The sequence below is a fragment of the Marmota marmota genome, unplaced genomic scaffold (genome assembly GCF_001458135.2).
Source record: "Marmota marmota marmota unplaced genomic scaffold, marMar, whole genome shotgun sequence".
NCBI classification, from domain to species: domain Eukaryota; kingdom Metazoa; phylum Chordata; class Mammalia; order Rodentia; family Sciuridae; genus Marmota; species Marmota marmota.
Window position 1 is genome coordinate 13,282,352 of NW_026000101.1, and position 22,100 is coordinate 13,304,451.

The window sequence follows — 22,100 nt, forward strand, 5'->3', positions numbered from 1 at the left end:
AGAACTATCCCTCTGATGTTGTGTTAAACTACTAAAAATTGACAAGTGGAATAAAATTGCAATAAGAAGTGAATGTTGGAATAACTTTTCAGATTCCCACTACTTCCTGAAAGTTCTTCTTTGATGGGAGTCACCATTACCCTCCTCCCTGAACTTGAACCAAAAATACATTTTAGCAGCCAGCCCCCTCAGCCTAAAGGCGCATTCAATGCCCTCAAGGAGATTCTCCAGGAAACCTCAGGAATAGGAACTGTGGGTTCCAGAACTAGTGAAGTGAGGAGCAGATATTTCACTCTGAAGCACAAGGAAAGAGAGAGGAGGCAGAGGCTGACCACCATGGAGAGGTGGAGAGGGCCAGCGGGAGGCCAGGCTGCTCTGCGGAGCAGGGCAAGGGGCCTAGAGTAGAGGCTCCCCATCACCTAGGAGGCCTCGAACAGGCTCCCTAGTCTCCCTCCCAGAGCTTCAGTTTTCTCATCTACATGACTGCTGTCTGCAAGACTGCTACAGGGACTTCCATCAAGCACCAGGGCGGAAGTCTTGGAACAAGACCTTCTTGTGTAGCCAAGTGGCCCTCAGTTATGCAAATACGGGACACACAGTACCCTGGCCTGGGGCATGCAAAGCTGGCCTCTGACAGGCAGTGCAGAGGTGGTGGACAGCATTGTGACTGAGGCCCAAGACCTTGTGGGATAGAAGGAGCAGATCCCCTGTCCACAGGTCTCTGAAACAAGGCAGAACAGGGTGCTGTCTGAGGTAGGCCCCAAGCCCCTGAGAAGCCTCACCTAAGAAGAAACAGGCTGGCCGATACCCGGCTCTCACAGGGCCTGAGTGTGGGGGTCATGGGCTCGTCTCAGCATTGTGTACCTGGGGTTTATGGGGGCCTAGGGTCTCAGCAGTGTGTGCCTGGGGTCTGTGGGGATCTAGGGTCTCAGCAGTGTGTGGCTGGGGTTTGTGGGGGTCTATTTGTGGGGGTCTAGGGTCTCAGCAGTGTGTGCCTGGGGTTTGTGAGGGTCATGGGATCATCTCAGCAGTGTGTGTCAGGGTTTATGAGGGTCTAGGGTCTCAGCATAGTGTGGCTGGGGTCTATGGGGATCTAGGGTCTCAGCATTGTGTGGCTGGATCTGTTAAGAGAAAACCAACCAAGCTAAAACCTTAGCACACTATGGGGACACCTCTGCCACTGGGCAGAGAGACTTCAGCAAGGCCTTGGGGAGGGAGGTGGGCTGGCACTGTCAGGAGGAGGCCCTGCCTTCCACAGCCATGACATCTGGGAGGGAGGGAGGCATGAGTGTACTGGCCACTCTCCAAGTCTGTCTGTCTGGAAATGGAAGCAAAGAATAAGCCTCCGGGGTTCTTGCACAATTCAAGAAGGCTCAGAAGAGGCCTGGAGCAGGAGACAAGAGACTTCTATCTAAGGAGGTGGGAGTGCCCCTGGGTAACAGCTCTCACATGAAGAACCATGCCTTAGCCCGTACCTTAGGTGGGAACTCAAAACCATACTGGCTACGGAGGGACAAGCCATGACGTGGGTAACATACCCAGCATGTGACACTGTGTATTCCAGACTGGCTTCATGGGCACGGTCAAGCCTCGGTATTCCATACCGGCTCTGTATGTGCAAATTCACCTACTTGTTAAAATTTATTCATAAACCAAAAAAAAAAAAAAAAAAAGCCCTTCTAAACCAGCCTGATCATAGTGCCAAAGCGCTATCTAGAGTTCCTACAGGCAAAAAGTTAGGGATGTGCCTTATGGGGAAAATACCTGTCGGAGATTCATTCAAGTGTGAGTTACACCACGCTTGGCCCCAAGTGCAATGGTACTGAATCAACAGTGTATGTAAACAGGATGTCTTTAAACAGAAACACACACCAATTTAGTTCTGTAGTGACTAGACCATTGTGACCTGGGTTTGCAGGAACCCAGTTCCTATGTCCCCTAGGAGCAATGGCTCATGTTCACTAATTCCGTGTTTGCGGTGGCTTTGTGGAATGTGGCTACTGTGAACAGAACTGACTGTATGTTACTACTACACATGGAGGAATAGAGTTTTCCCATGCATGTATCATGAGGGCCCAACCTGTCCCTTTCTGAAGCCAGATCAATTATCAGCAGCCGAGGCCAGGAGGAGCGCGGTGGCGGGGACTTACCAGGCGCGCACGGGGGTTGCGGTGGTAGTAGAGCTCCTTATAGCCGTCCATCCACACTTCGGCTGCACGGACGCTGTTGGCCAGTGCCTTGTTGCGGGAGTAGGGAGCTTGCTTGGGGAAAACGTGGCCCACGTGGGAGCACGGGTGTGTTTCCAGAGTCCCGCCACACTGCCAGATCTGCACACGGAGCAGAGGGGACGCCAGAGCCCTGAGCAAGGAAGGAGCCGCCTGTCCACAGTGTCTACTGGGCACACAAAAGTCCTGATGGGCATCGCCAAGAGACTCAGCCTCCACGAGGCGGGAGGCCACCGATCCAGCATGCTCATGAACACAGAAGGCAAACAAAGAGCACGAAGGACAAGCCATCGCAACCCAGACCCCAAAGTCCATGCACTAATGCTCAGGCACCAGGTGTGCGGGAGGACCCCCGGGGATGTCACCGGCAACCCACTCACTCGTTATGTGGAACAAGCTTGGTTACCTGATTGCCTAGCCACAGAAGATAGGAAAGCAGCAAGGGAGGAGAGAGGTTTGGAAGAGAGAGAGGAAGGGCCTCTAGAAGCAGGCAGAGAAGCCTGACACCTAGGGGAGAGGCAGAAAGACATTAAGACACATCCCAGACTGCCCCGGCGAAGCCGTCTAGGGTCACAACAACTCAATTTCCCAAGGATGTCAGGATCAAAAACAGCTTCTGATATCCTTAATGGAGGGCGTGAGTCCTCGGTAGAAGGCTGAATTCATCTTTATTAACTCTTTTTATGAGAGCAGGACACCAGATAAGATATTTGACACTTAAAAATGTAGGATTCCGGGCTGGGGATGTGGCTCAAGCGGTAGCGCGCTCGCCTGGCATGCCTGCGGCCCGGGTTCGATCCTCAGCACCACATACAAAGAAAGATGTTGTGTCCGCCGAGAATTAAAAAATAAATATTAAAAAAAAAAAAAAAAGTAGGATTCCATTAACTGGAAAAGCTACTGACATGCTCAGGATCTTTCAAAGGGGCTGAGGTGGGCTGGGGTTGGTACCAGAAGCAGATCCTGGCCCCACCCTGCTCTATCAAGTCCGACTGTCCACAGACTGTGCTTGTCCATCTGTCTTCTTGACATTTCCAGGGGTCCGTGTCTGAAAGCCATGGTGCTAAATAAAGACTGCTTCCTAGTTAGTAAATAAAGGCTCCCAGTGGCAGGATCTGAGTTTTAGTCCAATTTCTGCCACCAACTCTGAGGGACCTTGAACAAGTCCCCTCCCCTCTCCTGGCCTCAGTTCCTCCCCTCTGCAGAGGGGAAGAGAAGAACCTGGTGACTTCCCAGCCTCATGTCTTTAAAATTACATTTCTGAAAGTTAAAAAAGAAGGCAGGCATGTTTACAGGATGTACAAGGCGCAGGATCATGGATACACTGCCAACACGGAGCCGTCCCTCTGGCTCTCGTAACAAATCCAGGTGGGAGTGGGCAGGGGAGACCAGGTTCAGAACAAGTCCACAAAGAAAACTGGAATACTTACCCTAAAAGAAAATTCGAGGTTTTCTCCTCCCCAGACTTCCATTCCTGTATCATAAGACCCCAGATATTCAAAATATTTCTTACTCACAGCAAACAGCCCACCAGCCATCGTTGGAGACCTAGAAAAAGAGGGATAGCCATATTTCAACGTAAGCAGCAGGAAACCATTATAGCTGGTGGAACTGCCTTCCCGCCTTGAGCCCTTCCATCCATTCATCCATGTCAACCCTGAGCTCACACTCTGTGCCCAGCTCCAAGCTGGGTCTGAAGGCACAGACGCATCTCATCATTCCTGTCTGGAGGAAGCTCATGGACATCCCAACAAAGAAGTCCTCTGGCTGTGACACACGTGTTAGCTAAGGTCAGCCAGGACCATGGGGGACACAAAGAGGGCAGGGGGTAGGGAGGACAGGGCTGGGTTTCCTGGAGGAGGTTAAGTCTCTGGGACCAGGGGAGCTGGCCAAGAAGAGCATGAGCAGGCCCAATTGAGGGAGAAACCCTGGCACTTTGATTGACTGATGATTGATGCATGCATACACCTAGTGCTGGGGCTCAAACTCAGGGTCTTGCACATGCTAGGCATTGCCACTGAGCACGTACCACTGAGCCACACCCCCAGCCCTCTAGACCTCTCAAAATCACAGAGAACAAGGGCTGAGGAACAAGTGCTGGCTTAGCATGTGTGAGGCCCTGGACTTGACCCTGACCCCTGGTGCAAAAAAAAAAAAAAAAAAGAGGCAAATTTTAAGTTGCACATATTTTATCACCAATATTAAAATTAAATTAATTAATTAAAATACACCAATATACAATCTATTTGTATGACAAAGATATTTAATAAAATAAATGCCCTAGGAATAAGTAGGGAGCCACGAGGGAAGCCAACAGCTAAGTGGCCCTAACCAGGACCTTCACTGACACCTCAGCCACAGGCAATGAGGAACACTCCCCCAGCAGGCAGGCCCTGACCTGATGACATCGATCGGGGACTGCATCTGCATCCTCTCCCTCTCAGGAACCACGTGCCACGTGAACACCAGCCGCCAGTCGAAGCCACCAATCTGGGGCTCCCCAGAGTTGCCCAAGTACTCGAAGGTGTTCCAGTCGATCACGTCAATCACGGGGCACACCACTGCAGACTCCTTCTCATGGATCCTGCAAACACCCAGGACATCTCATCTCTCCTCTGCTGGCAGGTGGCCCAAGGACAATTATCAAGTTCAAGAATGAATTCTCATCTTTCTCACAGGAAGGAGGACACCTGTGTGAGAAAGTCCTGCTTCCCTTATTCAGGGGCCTACAGCCATATAAGAGCCCCACAGGTGATCACCACAGGGGGACACTGAAGAGGCCAGGAGGAGACTTTCATAGGAAAAGTCCCATCACTTTAATAATTCCCTGATTCTATCTGTGGACATTCTGGCTAAACTTGAATCCCTCTATTGAAAATCAAGACATGTAAAAATCAAAGATGAGGGGCTGGGGCTGTGGCTCAGTGGTAGAGCATGCACCTTACACGTGTGAGGCCCTGGGTTCGATCCTCAGCACCACATAAGAAATAAATAAAGGTATTGTGTCCTTCTACAACTAAAAGACTAATTGAAAAAAAAATCAAAGATGAAAGAGAGGCACCCGGACTGAAGAGTCAGCTTTGCAATTAGATTATAAATTTTAATCCTGCTTCTTATTTGCTGGGTGACATGAGCCAAGTTACCTAACCTCTTAGAGCCTGTTACCTCATTGGTAAAGTGAAGTGAGAGCACGGGACTCAGGTGAGGATTCCCTGAGGGATGGTCTGTAAGATGCCTGGCAAAAAAAAAAAAAAAAAATGGAACTACTATTCTTTTCTTTTAAAAGTTGTTGTTGGGAAATATTACATACAGAGTAAAAAATGCTGTAATTTCCTGTTGCGGGTATCAGCCTGTGTGTGTTTCCTGCTGTGTGAGTGTGTCACACGGTCTCCACAAACACTATCACAAACCATCCTCAGTATGCCCACACACTCTGGTTTCTTGGCATCTGGTTGATACCACACAGCAAAGATGAACCGAGACAGGACCGCGAGTGAAGACTAGATTTCTTTGGGTTACAATTCTGGGGCTATTATCTCAAGTTTGAGACCTCAAAGTCCTGGGAGTCACAGAGACCAACCAGCCTTGATCTAGAAGGGCTCTAGCCCAACACCAGAAAGCCAGACAGAGGGGGGTTTTAAGTACTGCAGTGAGTAAGGTTTACAATTTTAGGGGAGCTTGAACCATTCAGGACAGTTTGATAAGACCCGTGAGGCCACCAAACTGAGGAAGCTGGAGACTGGGGATCCACCCGAACCCACTTCTTCAAATAAATCAACGATATTGGTAGAAGGGTTGAGCGGGCCCACAGCAGATCTGCTGGGCAGGTTCTGAGACACTGCCTGGCTTTGCAAAGCCGGAAACTCATGATTGCAATCAAGCTACTGGAACCACAGGCAGCTGGTCTATAGTGATCGGGAGCCTGACAGGGGGCTGGTGGCCAGCACAGGAGCACAGGACTCTGACTCATGGGGAGAGTGTGTGTGTGTCCCACAGGGATATGCCCAGCACCTGGGCAGAACTATCCTGACCTATGCAAGGCAGGATAGTTGGCATCTTAGTACCCAAAATACCAGAAGCGCTCCCTGGTGGACATGACAATCAAAAACTCCTTCCCCAAAAGCCACTGAAGGAAAAGGTGAGGGCTCCCAGCTGGGGTCACCAGGGCCACAGTCTATACAGCTCAATGTGCCTCAGCTCTGTTGTACACCAGAGTCCCTGGAAACATCCAAAAGCTAAGTCATGCTCCTAAGAGTACTGTGGTACAGATCCAGATGTTGTACCACAGGGCCCGGTGTTCACAGTTCCTAGGGTATTCCCAGTGGACACACAGGGTGGACAATCCCCTCACCCACAGGTGTAGACAGAGCAAGGCCTTGGCTGTGGGGAGGGTGGGCTGCAGAGGGCTCTGAGGTGGCATCAGCACATTAGCTAAAAAGGAGGAGTGGCCTCTCAGACCTCGACTCCGGACGTCTGGAGGTAGCCCCCTGCGCACACAGTGAGGAAGCCACCAGTCCAGGTTCAGACACCACTGCATAAACAGCCCCAGACTCTGTCTGAGAAGCCCTGAATCTCTACTGGTGAAGCTCCTAGAGGGGAGGAGGAGAAAGAGACAACGATGATACCCCAAGGGACAAGGAGCCAGGACAACAAAACATAGCAGAGCAGCACTTGATCTCACCTGGAAAGGAACTCGAGACACTAGCAGATTAACATGGTCAACCAGCTGCTGGAGGCTGTGGGTGGGAGGATGTTCAACTGCAAGTTACCCTGACTCACACAAGGGGGACCAGACAGACCCCCCACACCTTCCCCTGCCTCCCAGGGGAGCTCCTGTTGTTCAGCCCAGCTCCTGCCTTCTGTGACGCAGAATAGAGAGGACCTACAGAGAGATTGGAGGCAGGGGTGGTGGGGGTCAGGGGACAAAGGGGCCTGAGGCTGTGGGGCAGCAGGAGGAAAGACCTTGATGACAGGGATGCACAATGGTTTATATGATTCCCTTCCTCCATATATATATATATATATATATATATATATGCGCATATATGTGTCTGTGTGTGTTTATGTTGTAGATCTAGGCATGGTGGTACATGCCTGTAATGCCAGCTACTCAGAAGGCTGAGGCAGGAGGATCAAGATTTTGAGGCCAGCCTTGGCAACTTAGTGAGAACTTGACTCAAAAAAAAAGGATCTTTTACTGCTACATTGGCATAAAGACAAATATAATCCAGGCTAGACTCATTATTATATACTTATAATACTTATTTTTTTTCCTTCTGATTTTAAAATAAATGAACATAAAAAAACCTTTTTGGGGGGCTTGGAGCTGCAGTTCTGTGATAGACCACTTGCCTAGAATGCATGAGACCTTGGCTTCAATCCCCAGCACTGCAAAAAAAAAAAAAAATCAGAAAACACTTGTTGGGTGTCTTTGGGTTTCAATGGCCCTAGGCATCACGCTCACTGGGATAATGGGGAAGTGAGTCTTGCCTGAAAAAAATATGTCAAGGGGCTGAGTTACGGCTCAGAGGTAGAGCACTCGCCTGGCACAGGCGCTGGGTTTGATCCTCAACATCAAATAAAAATAAATACATAAAATGTTAAAATATACGTTCTCTGGAAATTGTGATTCTGTGTAATGATAACTTTTTAAAAGTTGTTGCTTGATGATATTTCCTGGGTCACCTACGATAAACCTGGATGGGAAGGAACGATAAAAGCAAACCGTGCAGGACCTTCCACCAGCAGGTGTGTTCCCGCAGTTCCCGGGCATTTCACCGTCTAACTGTGCCCCTCTTACGGGGAACTTGCTGGAGGCCCCTAAGCGGAGCCTGTCCCCATGTCGCCCGCGGCCACACCGCTCCCCGTGCGGGCAGCTCACGCACCTCTGCAGCAGTGGCTCCAGCCACCCCTCGTGGCACTCGCAGTGACAGTCCAGGAAGGTCAACACTTCGCCCTTGGCCACAGACGCCCCCAGCAGCCGGGCTCGCACGAGGCCCTCTCTCTTGGTGGCGCGGATCAGGCGCACCCTGGGCAGGCCCGACAGCTCCTGGGCCAAGCGCTCCTTCAGGTGCTCTGAGAGGGAAGCAGAGCAGCAAGGGTCACTGGGACCCCCTCGGGGCCTCCCTGCTCTGCTTTGCTGTGGGATGCCCTCGACTCGCCCAGAACCAGGGGTGGGAGGTTCTGAAGGCTGGGGAGGTCAGGGCGGGGAGGTTCCGCAGCACCATTTGCACGGCCAAGGACACACAGCCTGTCAAATGCTCTGCTCTGAAGGGGTGAATGGCCTGGTCCCCGAGCATAGCTCAATAAAACTGTATGGAAAGGAACTTCACAGCTTGACTTGTGAACATCAAAAAATAAAAACACACAAGAACCACTGTGTCCCCAAGGGAGCACTGTGATTAAAGCTTGGTCCCTGGGGTGGTGGGACTTTTGGAAGGGGGTCCCCAATGGGAAGTCCTTACTAAGTCACTGGATACCGCCCCCAGAGGAACTGGTGGGACCCCAGCCTCTCTCTCTGCTACTAATTGGAGGTATAGTCACCTGCTTCTGTATGTGCTATTGACAAGACCATCTTGCCATGATATGAAGTCAAGAACTGGGTCCAACCCTGTACCATGCCCTTGAACCTCCAGCACGGTGAACTAAAGTAATCTCTTCTTCATTAGTAGCCTGTGTCAGGTATTTTGTTATAGTGACTAAAAGCTGACAAAGACACATGATTTTTTGTTATTAAAACAGTAATTATATTACTAAAATTTTTCTGAGGAGCACTTTACAGTTTATATAGCAGGAGCAGGAGTAATGGCAGCTAGCATTAAAGAGAGCTGCTATGCTATGTTCTCCCAAGTGATTCATCAATAACTCATCTGACCCTTTAACAATCCTATGAGGTAAATACTAGTACTCTCCCCATCCCATAGAGGAAGACATTGGGGTCAGAGTGGCTATGCAACTTGCCAAAGGTCACATAGCAAGCAAGCCAAGGAGCCATAATTTGAACCCAGGGAATGTGTTTCAGATGCCACAGGCTTAACACTGCCTCCCAGAACTGTCTCCTGCAATTTCTCATCTTTATTAAAAGTCAAAAACTTGTCAAAAGATATGCTCATGCCCATTTTCAGAAAAGGCAAACCATTGAAAGGACACGCCCCCAGGTAGTGCTGACCCCCGGGGTCTCCTAAATCTACAGACAGGACTCTGGGACTAGAGGCTGATTCACAACCCTCAGTGGGTCAGGTGGGGCGGGTGGGAACCCACGCAGACAAAGGAAAAATGAGAGCACTTCCCAATCCACGTGGGCTTTGGCCCCAGGTCCTCCACCATCTGCCAAGGAGAAAACTGTTCTAGGTTGCTTCGTAATTTATGAAAATGTGTCTCCAAATATCCTTGACACTTAAAAAAATTCATTGGTTGGTTTTATTTTTAAATCCTAAATATGATGCAAATAAGCCGATGGCAGGAATGAGGGAGTGATTTGCAAGCAAAGTGATTAGGGGGCAGAGCCAGCGGACGCATGCGCACTGGCACAGTTGCCCAGCACTCTCGGTGGGCTGCGTCCGCGCTGAGCTCACCTCTGCCTGAGCCAGTCTCCAGTGTCTGGAAGAGGCGGGCGCCCTGCGGCAGGCTCCTCCTGACACACTGCAGAAACAGGGTCGAGGCAGCTGCTTAACTCCTCCAGGGCAGTGGCTCTAAAAGTCCCCTGGCCGCCCTCCCCGAGTACAACAGCTGTGTGGAGGGAGCGTGAACCAAACCATGCTGTTGCCACTGAGCACCTATTTAGTCCCGTAAAAATAAAATAATGTGGGGGCTGAGGTTGTGGCTCAGCGGTAGAGGGCTTGCCTAGCTTGTGCAAAGCCCTGGGTTGGATCCTCAGCACCACATAAAAATGAATAAATAAAATAAGGTATAAAAAATAAATAAAATAATCTGCTATTGCTGTTAGAAATGGTAGGATTTTTTTTTTCACTTTACAATTTTCATAATATTTCATCAAATTAGAAGTTGTCATTTAACAAGAGCTAACTATCTGCCAGGCATTGACCCAACACATGACCCGCCTTATCTCTTTTAATCCTCCCAATGACCCTAGGAGGTAGGAAGGTAGGATTATTCCCCTTTTATAGGGGCTGAAGCTAAGGTGGGGCCAAGGTGGACACCAGGAAGATCATCGCTCAACATCATGTGGTCACTAGGATCTGAAGAGGGATTCAAGCCCTCACAGTGTGGCCCAGCACCAGTGTCTACACAGGTAGACATGAAACAATCCCAGAGGAAAAGACAAAGGAAATGGAGGTGAGCACCTACTGTGTGGGGGCTGCTACATGAGCACCTACTGTGTGCTAGTGGGTACATGAGGTTCTGTCCTTCACATGACCTTGTTTATTCTTCACCACAGCTCCCTGAGTTAGGTGTGGTAGACACACACAGGTGCCATGGCTGGATCAAAGCAAAGGTCACCTCAGACCTAGCAGCCCGGAACTCAGCGCCTACTAGACTCCTGTCTGGCATGGACACCGCGGCTTGTCCCCTAAGGCTTCTTCCCATGACTTTTAGCTGAGTACATGACCAGCAGGATAAAGGTGGCATTTCCCAGCCTCCCTTGCAGCTCGATGTGGCCAGGCAGCCACATTCTGCTCCATGGGACATGGGGGGAACTTCCAGGCAGTGCGCTGAGAGAGAGGGTGTTCCCTCTGCCCCTTCAGACCCCAGGGGCTGAGCAGAGTGAGTAGGGGGTGAGGAGCCAAGGAGAAGGTGGGAACCTGGAGCAGCACCAAGCCTGAACCCCATCCTAGACTGCATCAGATTTGGGGTGTGCGAGGGAGAGCTATTTCTACCTTGTGTGAATCACTGTTATTTTGAGTCTCTGTGATGACAGCCCAACACACATGCCAATTAGAACGTATATATGCCAGCTCTGAAGTCAGACGGGCTAGACACAGCACCTGCCAGGGCCCATACCAACAAGCAGGGACTGCTAACCCTCATGGGGGGGTCCAGGGAGGGCAGTGTGGCTTGAAACAGGCTCAAACCTCTAAGCCCAGGATTCTACCTTTGCTGAAGCCTTGACATTTCCCCACGATTATGCTCAGCTGCTTTCATTGCAGCTAGTCACCCAAGAGTCCCTGCCAAGTCAAGGCTGGTGCTGCGCGGGGGCCCGCAGAAGCCCCTCCCTGCTCCCAGTTTCTCTGGTTGCCTGGATCCACCCCCACCATTGGCCATTCTCCACACAGCAGGCTCCTCAGACTGACCTGGGCCTTCCTGTCCCCCTAAAACCCACTGGTGGCTCCCTGCTGGGCTCATCTTTAAGTTTGAAAGCCTTCAGGTGACCTCCAAGGCCCTACCTGATGTGGCCTACCCTCCCGCAACCTCTCCTCCCATGTCACCTGCCATGCTCACTCCAGCTGTTCCTGTTCTAGCTATTTCTGGTCCAGGCCTGCTCTCTGAGGTCTTCAATAGGCACAGGGGACGCAGGAAGCCTATCCACCCCTCCTTCGTCACACTCTCACCCCCACCACTGCCACAGCAGGCCAGACCCTTCCGGAAGCCCACGTGGGGGCTTACCTCGATCGCTGTAGTCATCCACCAGGATAACTTCTTCTAGCAGGATGTCCGGGGATGTCTCGAGGACACTGTAAACTGTCCGAAGGAGTGTTGACCAGGCTTCATTATAAAACGCTATGACAACGGATGTCCTGGGCAAGTTTTCATAATCATATGTCTTCTCTTTGCATCTGCAAAGAAAAAAATCCAACTTTAGGAATCAAGAGCCCAGCCCAGGCTGGTTTGGGGAATGCGGTTATTCAGGGGACACAGGACATGTCTCTGGGCTTCCCTCTGGGGAATGGGAAATAATCTGGAGGATCACCCACAGCCCACCACAAGCCACGAGGAATCCCAGGAGATCCTAAGAAAGCTTCTCACCATGACACCCAGCAACCTTGGCCTGTGGGATACTGTTTTCAAGTTGGAAAGCAATTTTGCAGATCTGAGCAACATACAAACCAGGCAGAATCAGAAGGGAACCAGACTGTCATTTCTCCCCTGACCCCACAGCTCTCCTATCTGTCCACGCTGCTCCAATCCCACTGCCAGGCCTTTGCTCAGCCTGTTCCCTTGGCCTGGAATTCCCTTTCCTTCCTCTCTACCTGGCAAACTCCCTGTCCTTCAAGAGCAGCCCCGCCCTGTTCTCTGGGAACCCTGTCCCTGTCTGGGGCAGATGCTGGGCCCTGTGCTCCATCAGCACCCAGCTCCTCTCCGCTCCATGTGCCGCTCACAGTATTCCTGCTTGCATGCTGTGCCCCTCCCTACCTTCGCCAGCCCCCAGCAGTGACCACGTGTCACATGTGCACAAATGAGAATCGTGGTCAGAATACACGAACATCCCAAGAAGGGCTCTGCAGAGGGCCCAACTACCTCCCCAGGGTCCAAGCCCTCCCACTGCACCCTGATGGGCAGTCATGGGAACCAATAAGCTCCTTCTTTGTGGGGTAGCCTCTGCTGTCACTCTGCATTGAAGGTTCCCTGATTGACACAACTCTCAGAATGACAGACAACAAACTCCCAGTGCCACGGACTGACCAAGGGCAGTGTTGGCAATTACCAGCCGGAAGTGCCTGTTGGCAAGATAGGGAGACACCATGGGTCACCAGAAGAACCAGGGTTTAAAATATGGGGGTTGGCGGAAGGATCAGCAAGGTATTGAGAAGAGAAGGGGATCAATGCTGAAGGTGAGCCAGGCTACCTGGGCAGCTAAGGCAAGACCTCACTGGACAAGCTAAGGACAGGAGAGGAGAGGCAGAGCTAAAGGGGACAAGGTGTGACGCTAACGTCTGCTGACTGGGGACCTGTATCTGAATCAGTTGGTCACCAAGTACTTCCCCATCACCTACCATGTCAGTGTGACAAGGTCCCAGCTCTCATGGAGCTTACCTTCAGGGGGACATTACATTCTGGTGTCATGAAGGCAGAGGGCACCTAGCCAGAGGGAGCTAGGTCCTCGAACACCATGGAAACATTAAATAGCGTGGACGCAGAGGAAGGCTTTGTGCTCCACGTAGGGGAAGTCTGGTCCCTACTCAAGGGGAGAAGAATTCAGCTCCATCTTTTGGAAGGAAGGACATTGAAGAATCTGGAGACATGTTTAAAACCACCACACAAGAAGGCAGCAGAGACATGTGACTTCCAGGAGTGGGTCAGAAGATATCAATGTTTCCTTCTTGTTCCTTCAGTAGAATGTTCCATTCATTCTGGGGAAAGCCAGCTGCCATGTTGTGAGGACACTCAGGCAGCTAAGTGGAGGAATTGATGGGCATGGAACCAGGGCTTCCTGCCAATACCCAGGACAAACTTTCCAGCCATGTGAGTAGGCAGAACCTGTGGTCCCAGTCAAGCCTTCAGATGATAAAAGACGCAGGCCCCATTTGGCTGTGACCTCCTAAGAGACTCCAAGCCGGTTCCACCCAGTCCAAATCCCTGGCCCATGGAAACTATGTGGGATAATAACTGCTTATTGTTGTTTTAAGTCATTAAGCTTTGTGATAATACACACCTTTAAATAAAACACAAGAAACTATCGAAGAGACTCAAACTGAGACATTTAATAAACCAATGGTGCTATCTATTCTCTTTAAAATTCTCAATGCCATAAGAGACAAAGGCTGTGGAACTGTTTCAGTCTAAAGGAGACCAAAGAGACATAATAACATCGGGGTCACACCTGATTCTCACTTTGAAAAAAAAGCTGCTATAAAAGTTGGAACCTCTGGGTCAGATTAATTCCAATAACTCAGGAGGCTGAGGCAGAAGGATAGCAAGTTAAAGGCCAGTCTCAGAAGCTTAGCAAGACCCTGTCTCAAAATAAAATAAAGAGGGCTGGGAATACAGCTCAGTGGTAGAAGGCTTACTAGCTTGCACAAGGTCCTGGGATCAATCCCCAAGACCTCAAAGAAAAAAATTTGAAACCTAATATTATATAACTTTCCTGACTTTGACAACTACATCATAGTATCATGAGAGATTGTCCTTGTTCCTGGAAAAGACATGCCAAAGAAATAATAAGTGAGGGTTATCATCTTTGCAACTTACGCCCAAATGAGTACAGTATGTTAGTAGACATGTTGGGAGAGAAAAATTATAACAATGATAAGTGAATCTAGGTGAAGAATTTGCAGGACTTCATTGTGCTACTCTTGTCAATTTTTCCAATAATGAATTTTTCAAAATTAAAAGCTTAATATAAAAATAAAGAAAAAAGTTGGAGCACTGCAGAAAGCATACCCAAGCTCTAAGTCAATTCTGGCCTATAGATCGGTACCTCAACTTTAGTGGTCCTTACAAAGCTCTCCTTAATCTCATTCTTTCCTGAATCTACCAAAACACTCCCCTCCTCCATACACGTTATAGCAAGTGGAAAACGTGTGGAAGTTCAAAAACGTTAACAAGTATATCTGGATTATTAAGACCCTGGGTACTCGGTAAGATGCACAGAATATCTGTGTAGTGCTGAGGTGCAGCACACAAGGCGCCCTGGAGTGAATTAATTGCTTACTGCTATAGTCTGGATCTAGACTGTCCTCCAAAGGCCCATGTGTTAAAGGCTTCATCCCTAGCTTGGTGCTATCTGAGAGGTGATGGAGCCTTTAAGAGTTGGGGCCTAATGGAAGGTTTTGGGTCACTGAGACAGCACTCTCAAAGAAGATTGTGGGGCCCAGTCTCTTCATCTCTCATTCCCAGTCATGAGGTAAGGAGTTTGCTCTGCCACATGTGCCACCACAGGCCTGAAGCAATGGAGCCAATCAATCTTGGACTAAACTGTGAGCCAAAATAAACCTTTTCTTTTTGTAAGTTTATTTATGTCAGGTTATTTGTTACAGCAATGAAAAGCTGCTTAATACATTGCATGGAAAAAAAAATGTTTTGTGAAATCTAAGGATGTTTTCTAATCTTTATAAAAAAGATACAGATAAAACTTAGTTTTGAGGGTTGGGGTTGTGGCTCAGTGGCACAGCGCTCGCCTAGCATGTGCGAGGCCCTGGGTTCGATCCTCAGCACCACATAAAAATAAATAAAATAAAGATATCATGTCCAACTACAACTAAAAAATAAATATTAAAAAAATAATACAGATTCTTAAAAAAAAAAAAACTTAGTTTTGAACATGCTTGGGTTCAAAGAGAAATGGGTGAAAAGAAGGATAGTGAAGTGAGGTTCTTCAAGTAAAATTTATTCAATGTCAAGAACTGTCCTTTAGTCTGATATTGCATCTTTACTCTTTTGGATTAAAATTTATTTCTTCTCAGCTTGGACAAATAAAAGTCAGAACTGTACGTTAGCTCTCTTCAGTTTTTTGTTTGGTTTTTATTGCTTACTGAAAATCAAAGATGTGATGCCACCATCCTAGAATGTCTAGTTGGACTCTGTGTCACCCAAATCATAAACAGGTTGGGTGCCAACTTGGCAGTACATACCCAGACCTACAAAATGTTCCTCTTCTCTTGGATCTGGTATTACTATATTTTAGAATGCCTTGCCTAAGGAAATAATCTGATACCTGAGTAGGTTCATTGTTTTTAAAAAAAAATTCTTTATAACATGATTTATAATAGCAAAAAGCTGTAAGCAGTCTCAGTGTTCAGCAGGAAAGAAGCAGAGAAAGGGCTGCATGAAGAAATGCTATACATCCATCAAAAATGACTTTTTCAGGGCTAGGGCTGTAGCTTAGTGCCACAGCGCTTACCTAGCATGCATGAGGCACTGGGTTCAATCCTCAGCACTACATAAAAATAAAAAGAAAATAAAATAAAGGCATTCTGTCCATCTACAACTACAAAATGTTTTTAATGACTTTTTCAGAGATGATTTAATGATAAAAGAAAATGATCGCCAGGTGCAGTGGCATATACCTGTAATCCCAGCAGCTTGGGAGGCTGAGGTAGGAGGATCACGAGTTCAAAGACAGCCTCTGCCAAAGCAAGGAGCTAAACAACTCAGTGAGACCCTGTCTCTAAATAAAATAGAAAATAGGGCTGGGGATGTGGCTCCGTGGTCAAGTGCTCCTGAGTTCAATCCCTGGTCCTCCTCCCCACAAAAAAGAAAATTATGACATTATGTTAAATCAAAAGAGTAGGGGGTGCTGGGGTTGTAGCTCAGAAGTGGAGTGCCTACCTTGCACATGTGAGGCACTGGGTTAGGTCCTCAGCACCACATAAATAAATAAAATGTAAAGCATTGGGGCTGGGGATGTGGCTCAAGCGGTAGCGTGCTCGCCTGGCATGCGTGCGGCCCGGGTTCGATCCTCAGCACCACATACAAACAAAGATGTTGTGTCCGCCGAAAACTAAAAAATCAATATAAAAAATAAAATAAAATAAAAAGCATTGAGTCCATCTACAACGAAAAAATTAAAATTGCTCAAGCACTTAAAAAAAAAATCAGGGTGCAGGTCTGTAAATAGCCCGTTCTATAAACAATGGGTGCATGTGTGTGCACTCACATAAAAACAATAAACAGTAGAAAGACCAAGGCCAAAATGTCATCAATGGTGATTTCTGAAAAGTGGGATGACCACTGGTTCTTACTTAATTCTTTTCTTTTTCTGCATTCTAAAGTTGTTCTACAATAAACATGTACTGTTTTTATAATCATACAGAAGTTTATTTTTTAAAAGCTAAGTCATTTTTTGTCAAATGCCTTCATTGAGCAGTAATTTAATACTCTGCTCTCTCCTTTTTCCTTGGCCTGGTGTAGCTTCTGGGTCTTTCTCTAAAACATCTCCTGAGAGGCTGCGGATGTGGCTCAGGGTTGAGTGCCAGCCAAGCATGCCCAAGGCCCCAGGTTCAACCCCCACTACCAAAACACAAATAAGTAAATAAATAAATAAGTAAAAGCAAAACATCCCCTAAAACCACTCACCATTACAAATGTCTCCAAAATTGCTTTCAGAAGGAAAACACTTTTTCTGTTTCCCTACTGATAGAAGCTGCATTTTGGTAAAAAGCTGTGCATCCTTCCATGAGACAGGGACAGCCAGGCATCGCGCGAGGGTTCTGCTTTTGCCTTGAGACAAGAGGAAGCTCGGAGCTGAATTCCATGTGAAATCATAAGCCATTCTGTCACTGTCTCTGGTATTACTGTGTCTCCAGATCGTTTACCTTTACATTAAGGTTATCACATAACTGTCTTCCAGAAAAATAACAAAAACTCACATCCTCTACAGAACAGGCCGGAGAGGGCTAACAGTGCATTTTTACCTGCCCTGAATCCTTTCTCCTTTCTTCATGACGCTGCACCTTGATTTCTTTCAGGAATCGGGCCTCCTGACTCTCAGTCTATGTGGTTTCAGTAGGCTGGACAGACACCAGTGCATGATCTTGCGCACGCGCGCGCGCACGCACACACACACACACACACACACACACTCCTACCTCAAACCTGTTCAATCAATATTTTCCAGCTGAGAGCATTTGTATCCTTGAATCCAAGGCACAGCATAACATAAACCTACCTCTGACCCTTGTCTTTTTCTGGGCTAGAAGCTAGTATTCTTTTCTTTATATTTAATTGGGTGTTTAGTCACTGTCAACCAAAAGAATCCTGACTAATATATATTATCCTATATATTAGTCAGGATTCTTTTGGTTGACAGTGACTTATCCGATTTTTTTAAAAGTGAATAGAGGATATTAGGCAAAAGATCAGAAATAGATAATAGAACTGCTAAATTAGTAGTGAAGAAAATGGAATGAGATGGGGGGAAGCCCCATCAACTCAAAAAGGGACAAGGAAAACGAGAGAGAAAGACATTAAGAAGAGCATAACAAATAGCATAAACTAAGTTGGCATCCGAAGATATCTGTAAGCACAATAAATATAAATGGATGTAAATATCTAGTTAAAAGTCAAAGACTGTCAGTCTAGAACTTTTTTTTTTTTAATGACAACACAAAGTGGAGCAACATTTTTTTCAAAAACACTCCTCAAGTAGATGGATAGAGGGGAAGAACAGGGAAGGGAAAAGTTATAATGAAAACGCTGACCAAAACTGAACCGGTTCTGTGGATCTAAGGTACTGACTCAGAGAAAGCAAGCTGCTCTGACATCACGGGATGCGTCCACTAAGAATTAACAAAACACCCTGCGGTTTACATCCTCATGGGGGAAGCAAAAGTAACATCCATACCATGTGAGATGTTTTACAAAGATAATTTTGTTAGGAGAACAGACAAGCAGGCTAACTCTCTGCAGAGAGAGAAATCCTGTCCAAGTCCCTCCTGCTGATTCCAGCAGGACCCTTGGTTTTGCTGAATGATCTATGTAGAGCGACTCTGAGACTCTGTCATCCCAAATCTCAATCCCTGATCTCAGGCACACATCCACAGTTGTAACATTAACAAGTTTAAAATCAGAGCAAGCAGTCAAGAACCACAAAGCAATTACATGCGTTCCTGGCCAATGGTGCACAGAAGAGAACACTGGTGTTCACATACATTGTGCTCCTGGAGATGCACAGGGTGAAATGCACAGCTACAGGCCCACTGCCTCTCCACTTGTTCTTTGGCTACATGGGTCAGAGTGCTATGGGCAATGGCACTATCTCAGTGATCATCTCAATGCTCCTGTATTTTATGAAAACTAAAAATGTTTTAAATTTAGGTACAACATCATTTATAATCCCTTGCTTGTGGCCTACTTCCTGAGTGACAGGGTTGTAACCACTAGTTTCAATGGCACTTGACTTATTATTAATCCCTGCTCCCTCTAACTTTCGTGTTGCCCACACCAGCCAAAGCACCACCCTGAATCTTCCGAGTCAGAAATCCACAGACACTAGATCAGCAGCTTTCGACCTCGCTGCACATCACATGCAGCCTAAATTCTGATTTAATTGTTCCAGTCAAGTTTCCTGGCATCAATGTCTTTAAAAAGTTCCCCCAGCTATCAGGCATCCACTTTGGCTTGCTATCATTTCAGAGCACAAGTTCCCCCTCCTCACTAGGATCAAATGAGAGGATATTTGTGACAGCGGTACAAACCCCATATTTACTACAAGATCATTCAAGGAGTCCATCATTATCCTCTCAAGTCAGTACTGTGACAGATAGAAATAAAACTGTGCTCTAATCCAAAGGCATGTGAATGATCAGATTCTACATGGGTCTTACAGAAGTATAGCCAACCTCCAAGATATCTCTTTCTTGGTCTGGCCCCATCCAAGTGGGCAGACACACTGAATTGTGAATTGATTGATGATTTTTTTTCTTTTTGTTTCTTTATGTATACTAAAATATCTAGAGCAAATATTGACATTATAATTAAACAGATAAATAATTGTCCTCACCCAAAAAGGGGAAAATGGACAAAAGATCTGAATTGTAGGCCAGCTCTATCTTGGACCTGCTTTGTGACCTTAGGGGTATGGCTTTTCCTTTGGTTTGACTGGATGTCCCCTTAGGACCCTCTCTCCTCTGACATCCAAGGATCTCACCCCTGCACTGTTAACTAATAATCTGCCATGCTAGTTTCTCAGGCTTAACAGCAACACTCTGAGTAGCTTCTCACTATTTCATTGACTGGAGTCTACTCTTATCTGTGGTCTCATTTTCAGTTAGCCAGTCAACCACAGTCCAAACATATTAAATGAAAAATACCAGAAATAAGCAATTCATGTTTCCAACTGCATGCATGCCCTTCTGAGTACCATGATGAAAACCCATTCCACCCGGAACATGAATCATCTCTTTCTCCAGTGCATCCACATTGTATATACTACCCACCCATTAGTCACTTAGCAGCCATCTCCATTACAGTTCTTGGGTATCACAGTGCTTATTATATAGGTTCATTATTATCCTCAGTTCCAGGCATTTACTGAGGATCTGGAAACCTACCCCTGAGAATAAGTGAGGAATTACTATATAATAAAAGTGAGACTTTATTCAAGGCCCTGAACCTAGTGACCACTCAGAAACTGCCTCAAAGTCTGGCCCTGCTGAGACTCAGACAACTCAAGGCTAGGTGAGAATAAGGAAACAGGTTCTGCAGCAGGAATTACAGGCAGGGACACTCACACGCCCATCATGCTGGGTTTGGATTAACTTCCCAGGGTCAATACAACAGCAGGATCTATTCGCCAATCCTGAACACACAGGGCAGCTGCATCACCATGGAGACAGGACACCATAAGCCCCACAGGTCATCCACATTCACAACCAACCTTAAACAATAAAGGAAGTTAGACCCAGACAAGAAAAACTTTATGATCAGTTTCCGGATAATTCTCAAAAGCAACCTCCTGAGGTTCTAAGCAATACGGAAAGGAGGAAAAAATTATGAATGAGTACACAGGGTGTTCCCAGATGTTAATCTTATTAAGTTCAAGGTTATGTTCTTTCTGCCCACTTTTATGTTCAGTGTGTGGATACTGACTTTAATGAGTTTCCTCTTTTGCAGATGGGGAAACTGAGGCTCCGAGAGCCTAAATAACTTGTCTAAGATCACAGAGCTGGTAAGCAAAAGAAGCCAGGATTTTATCTCACAGGTGCCAGGGTTAAACCCTAGGTGTGACCCAAAAGTTTCCCCTTGACCTGGTTTCTGTGAGCACCTTTGGGGTTTCAAGGAGCTAAGCATGTATTAAGCAGCTTTGCCAAAGGAGGGGAGCAGCTATCAAGTCCAAGGGCTTTTACTCAAAAACAACAACAAAATCAACAGTAAAAAAAAAAAAAAAAAAAAAAAAATGACTCCAGCAGAAGCAGGGGGCTAGGTGTGAGCAGATTCTGAAAAACAGGGAGGACATGAAATTCAAGCCCATCAAAACTGCCTGAGGTCAGCACAGTGCCAAGAGGGCCTTAGGATCACAGTCCCCCAGGGCTAGTTACCCCATCTTCCAGCTAAGAGGGTCACCTACCCTCTCTGCCTGTTTTCCAGACTGCCCCCTCTGGCTCCAACAGGAAACCTCCAGGGCCCTCTTTCAATAAAGTCTGAAAGGAGGAGGGTCAAGTGGGAACTGGAAGATCCTTGACTACTCAAAGTACAGAGACCAAGTGGCGGTAGCCCCCTGGCTTTCCTCCTGCGTGTTCTCGTGCCTCCCTCCCCCATTTACAAAGGGGCATAACTAGCTGGGTCAGCGGCTCCAACAGGAACTAGGCCTCTGATCACCTGGCCACACCGCACCACCCACAAGATCAAGCAAGGGTTGGACCAAGGCCAAAGGTGCCCTTCCCATCAAGCGCTCCTTTCCACCTGCCTACACCCGAAGCTCAGGAGTCCAACTCACTCCCAAGGAGAGGGAAGGAGGCTTTCAGACTCCGTCTTTCAACCACTTTCACCTCCCCTGCCGTGTTCCTCTCTCCAGATTCTTGTGGGTGAGACCCACAGGAATGAATGGAGCCAGGCTTGCCCCAGGAGCGGCTACGTGTGCAGAGGTGCGGCCCTCCTTCGGGGCCGAGCTGTACTCACCTTAAACCTGTCCGCTTAACCCCGATCCCCACCCTTTGCAGAGCAGAATGACAACTTTCCAGGATCAGGGAGCCAAGGCACCAGCTAATAACAGACTCGTCAATTTCTGAGACTTTCCCACGTCCGTGTCTTTCAATTTCCCGCCTAACCGCACCCCATCTGACTCCTTCCACTGCCTTCCGTCTAGGACGACTCGATAGGACGCGCGCCGGTTCCCGCAGCTACTTCCCAGGTTCCGCATCCGCGGCCCGCTGGACTCACAGCGGGTTCCAGCGCTCGGGCAGGCGGCGGTGCAGCGAGATGCGGTCGCTGAGGTAGGTGTTGATCTGGTGCAGCCGCACGCTCTCCTCCTGCAGCCGCAGCTCTTCGCCCTCCAGCTGCAACCGCACCGCCTCGCCCCGCGCGCCCAGAGCGTCATCA

The 22,100-nt window shown here is 47.9% G+C and overlaps 1 protein-coding gene across 1 annotated transcript in view; it reads right to left on the minus strand.

Annotated features, from left to right (window-relative positions):
* The window catches only part of Galnt12 (polypeptide N-acetylgalactosaminyltransferase 12), a gene marked incomplete at its 5' end in the record, with an annotated part of 30,851 nt that extends 8,752 nt beyond the window's left edge, over positions 1 to 22,099 (minus strand). Inside the window, 6 exons of the mRNA XM_015492120.2 lie at positions 2,151 to 2,327; positions 3,656 to 3,773; positions 4,624 to 4,809; positions 8,111 to 8,300; positions 11,790 to 11,959; positions 21,942 to 22,099. Of these exons, the coding sequence (XP_015347606.1) occupies positions 2,151 to 2,327; positions 3,656 to 3,773; positions 4,624 to 4,809; positions 8,111 to 8,300; positions 11,790 to 11,959; positions 21,942 to 22,099 (999 nt within the window). The remainder of the gene's footprint in view (positions 1 to 2,150; positions 2,328 to 3,655; positions 3,774 to 4,623; positions 4,810 to 8,110; positions 8,301 to 11,789; positions 11,960 to 21,941) is intronic.
* Between the last annotated feature and the right edge of the window lies 1 nt (position 22,100).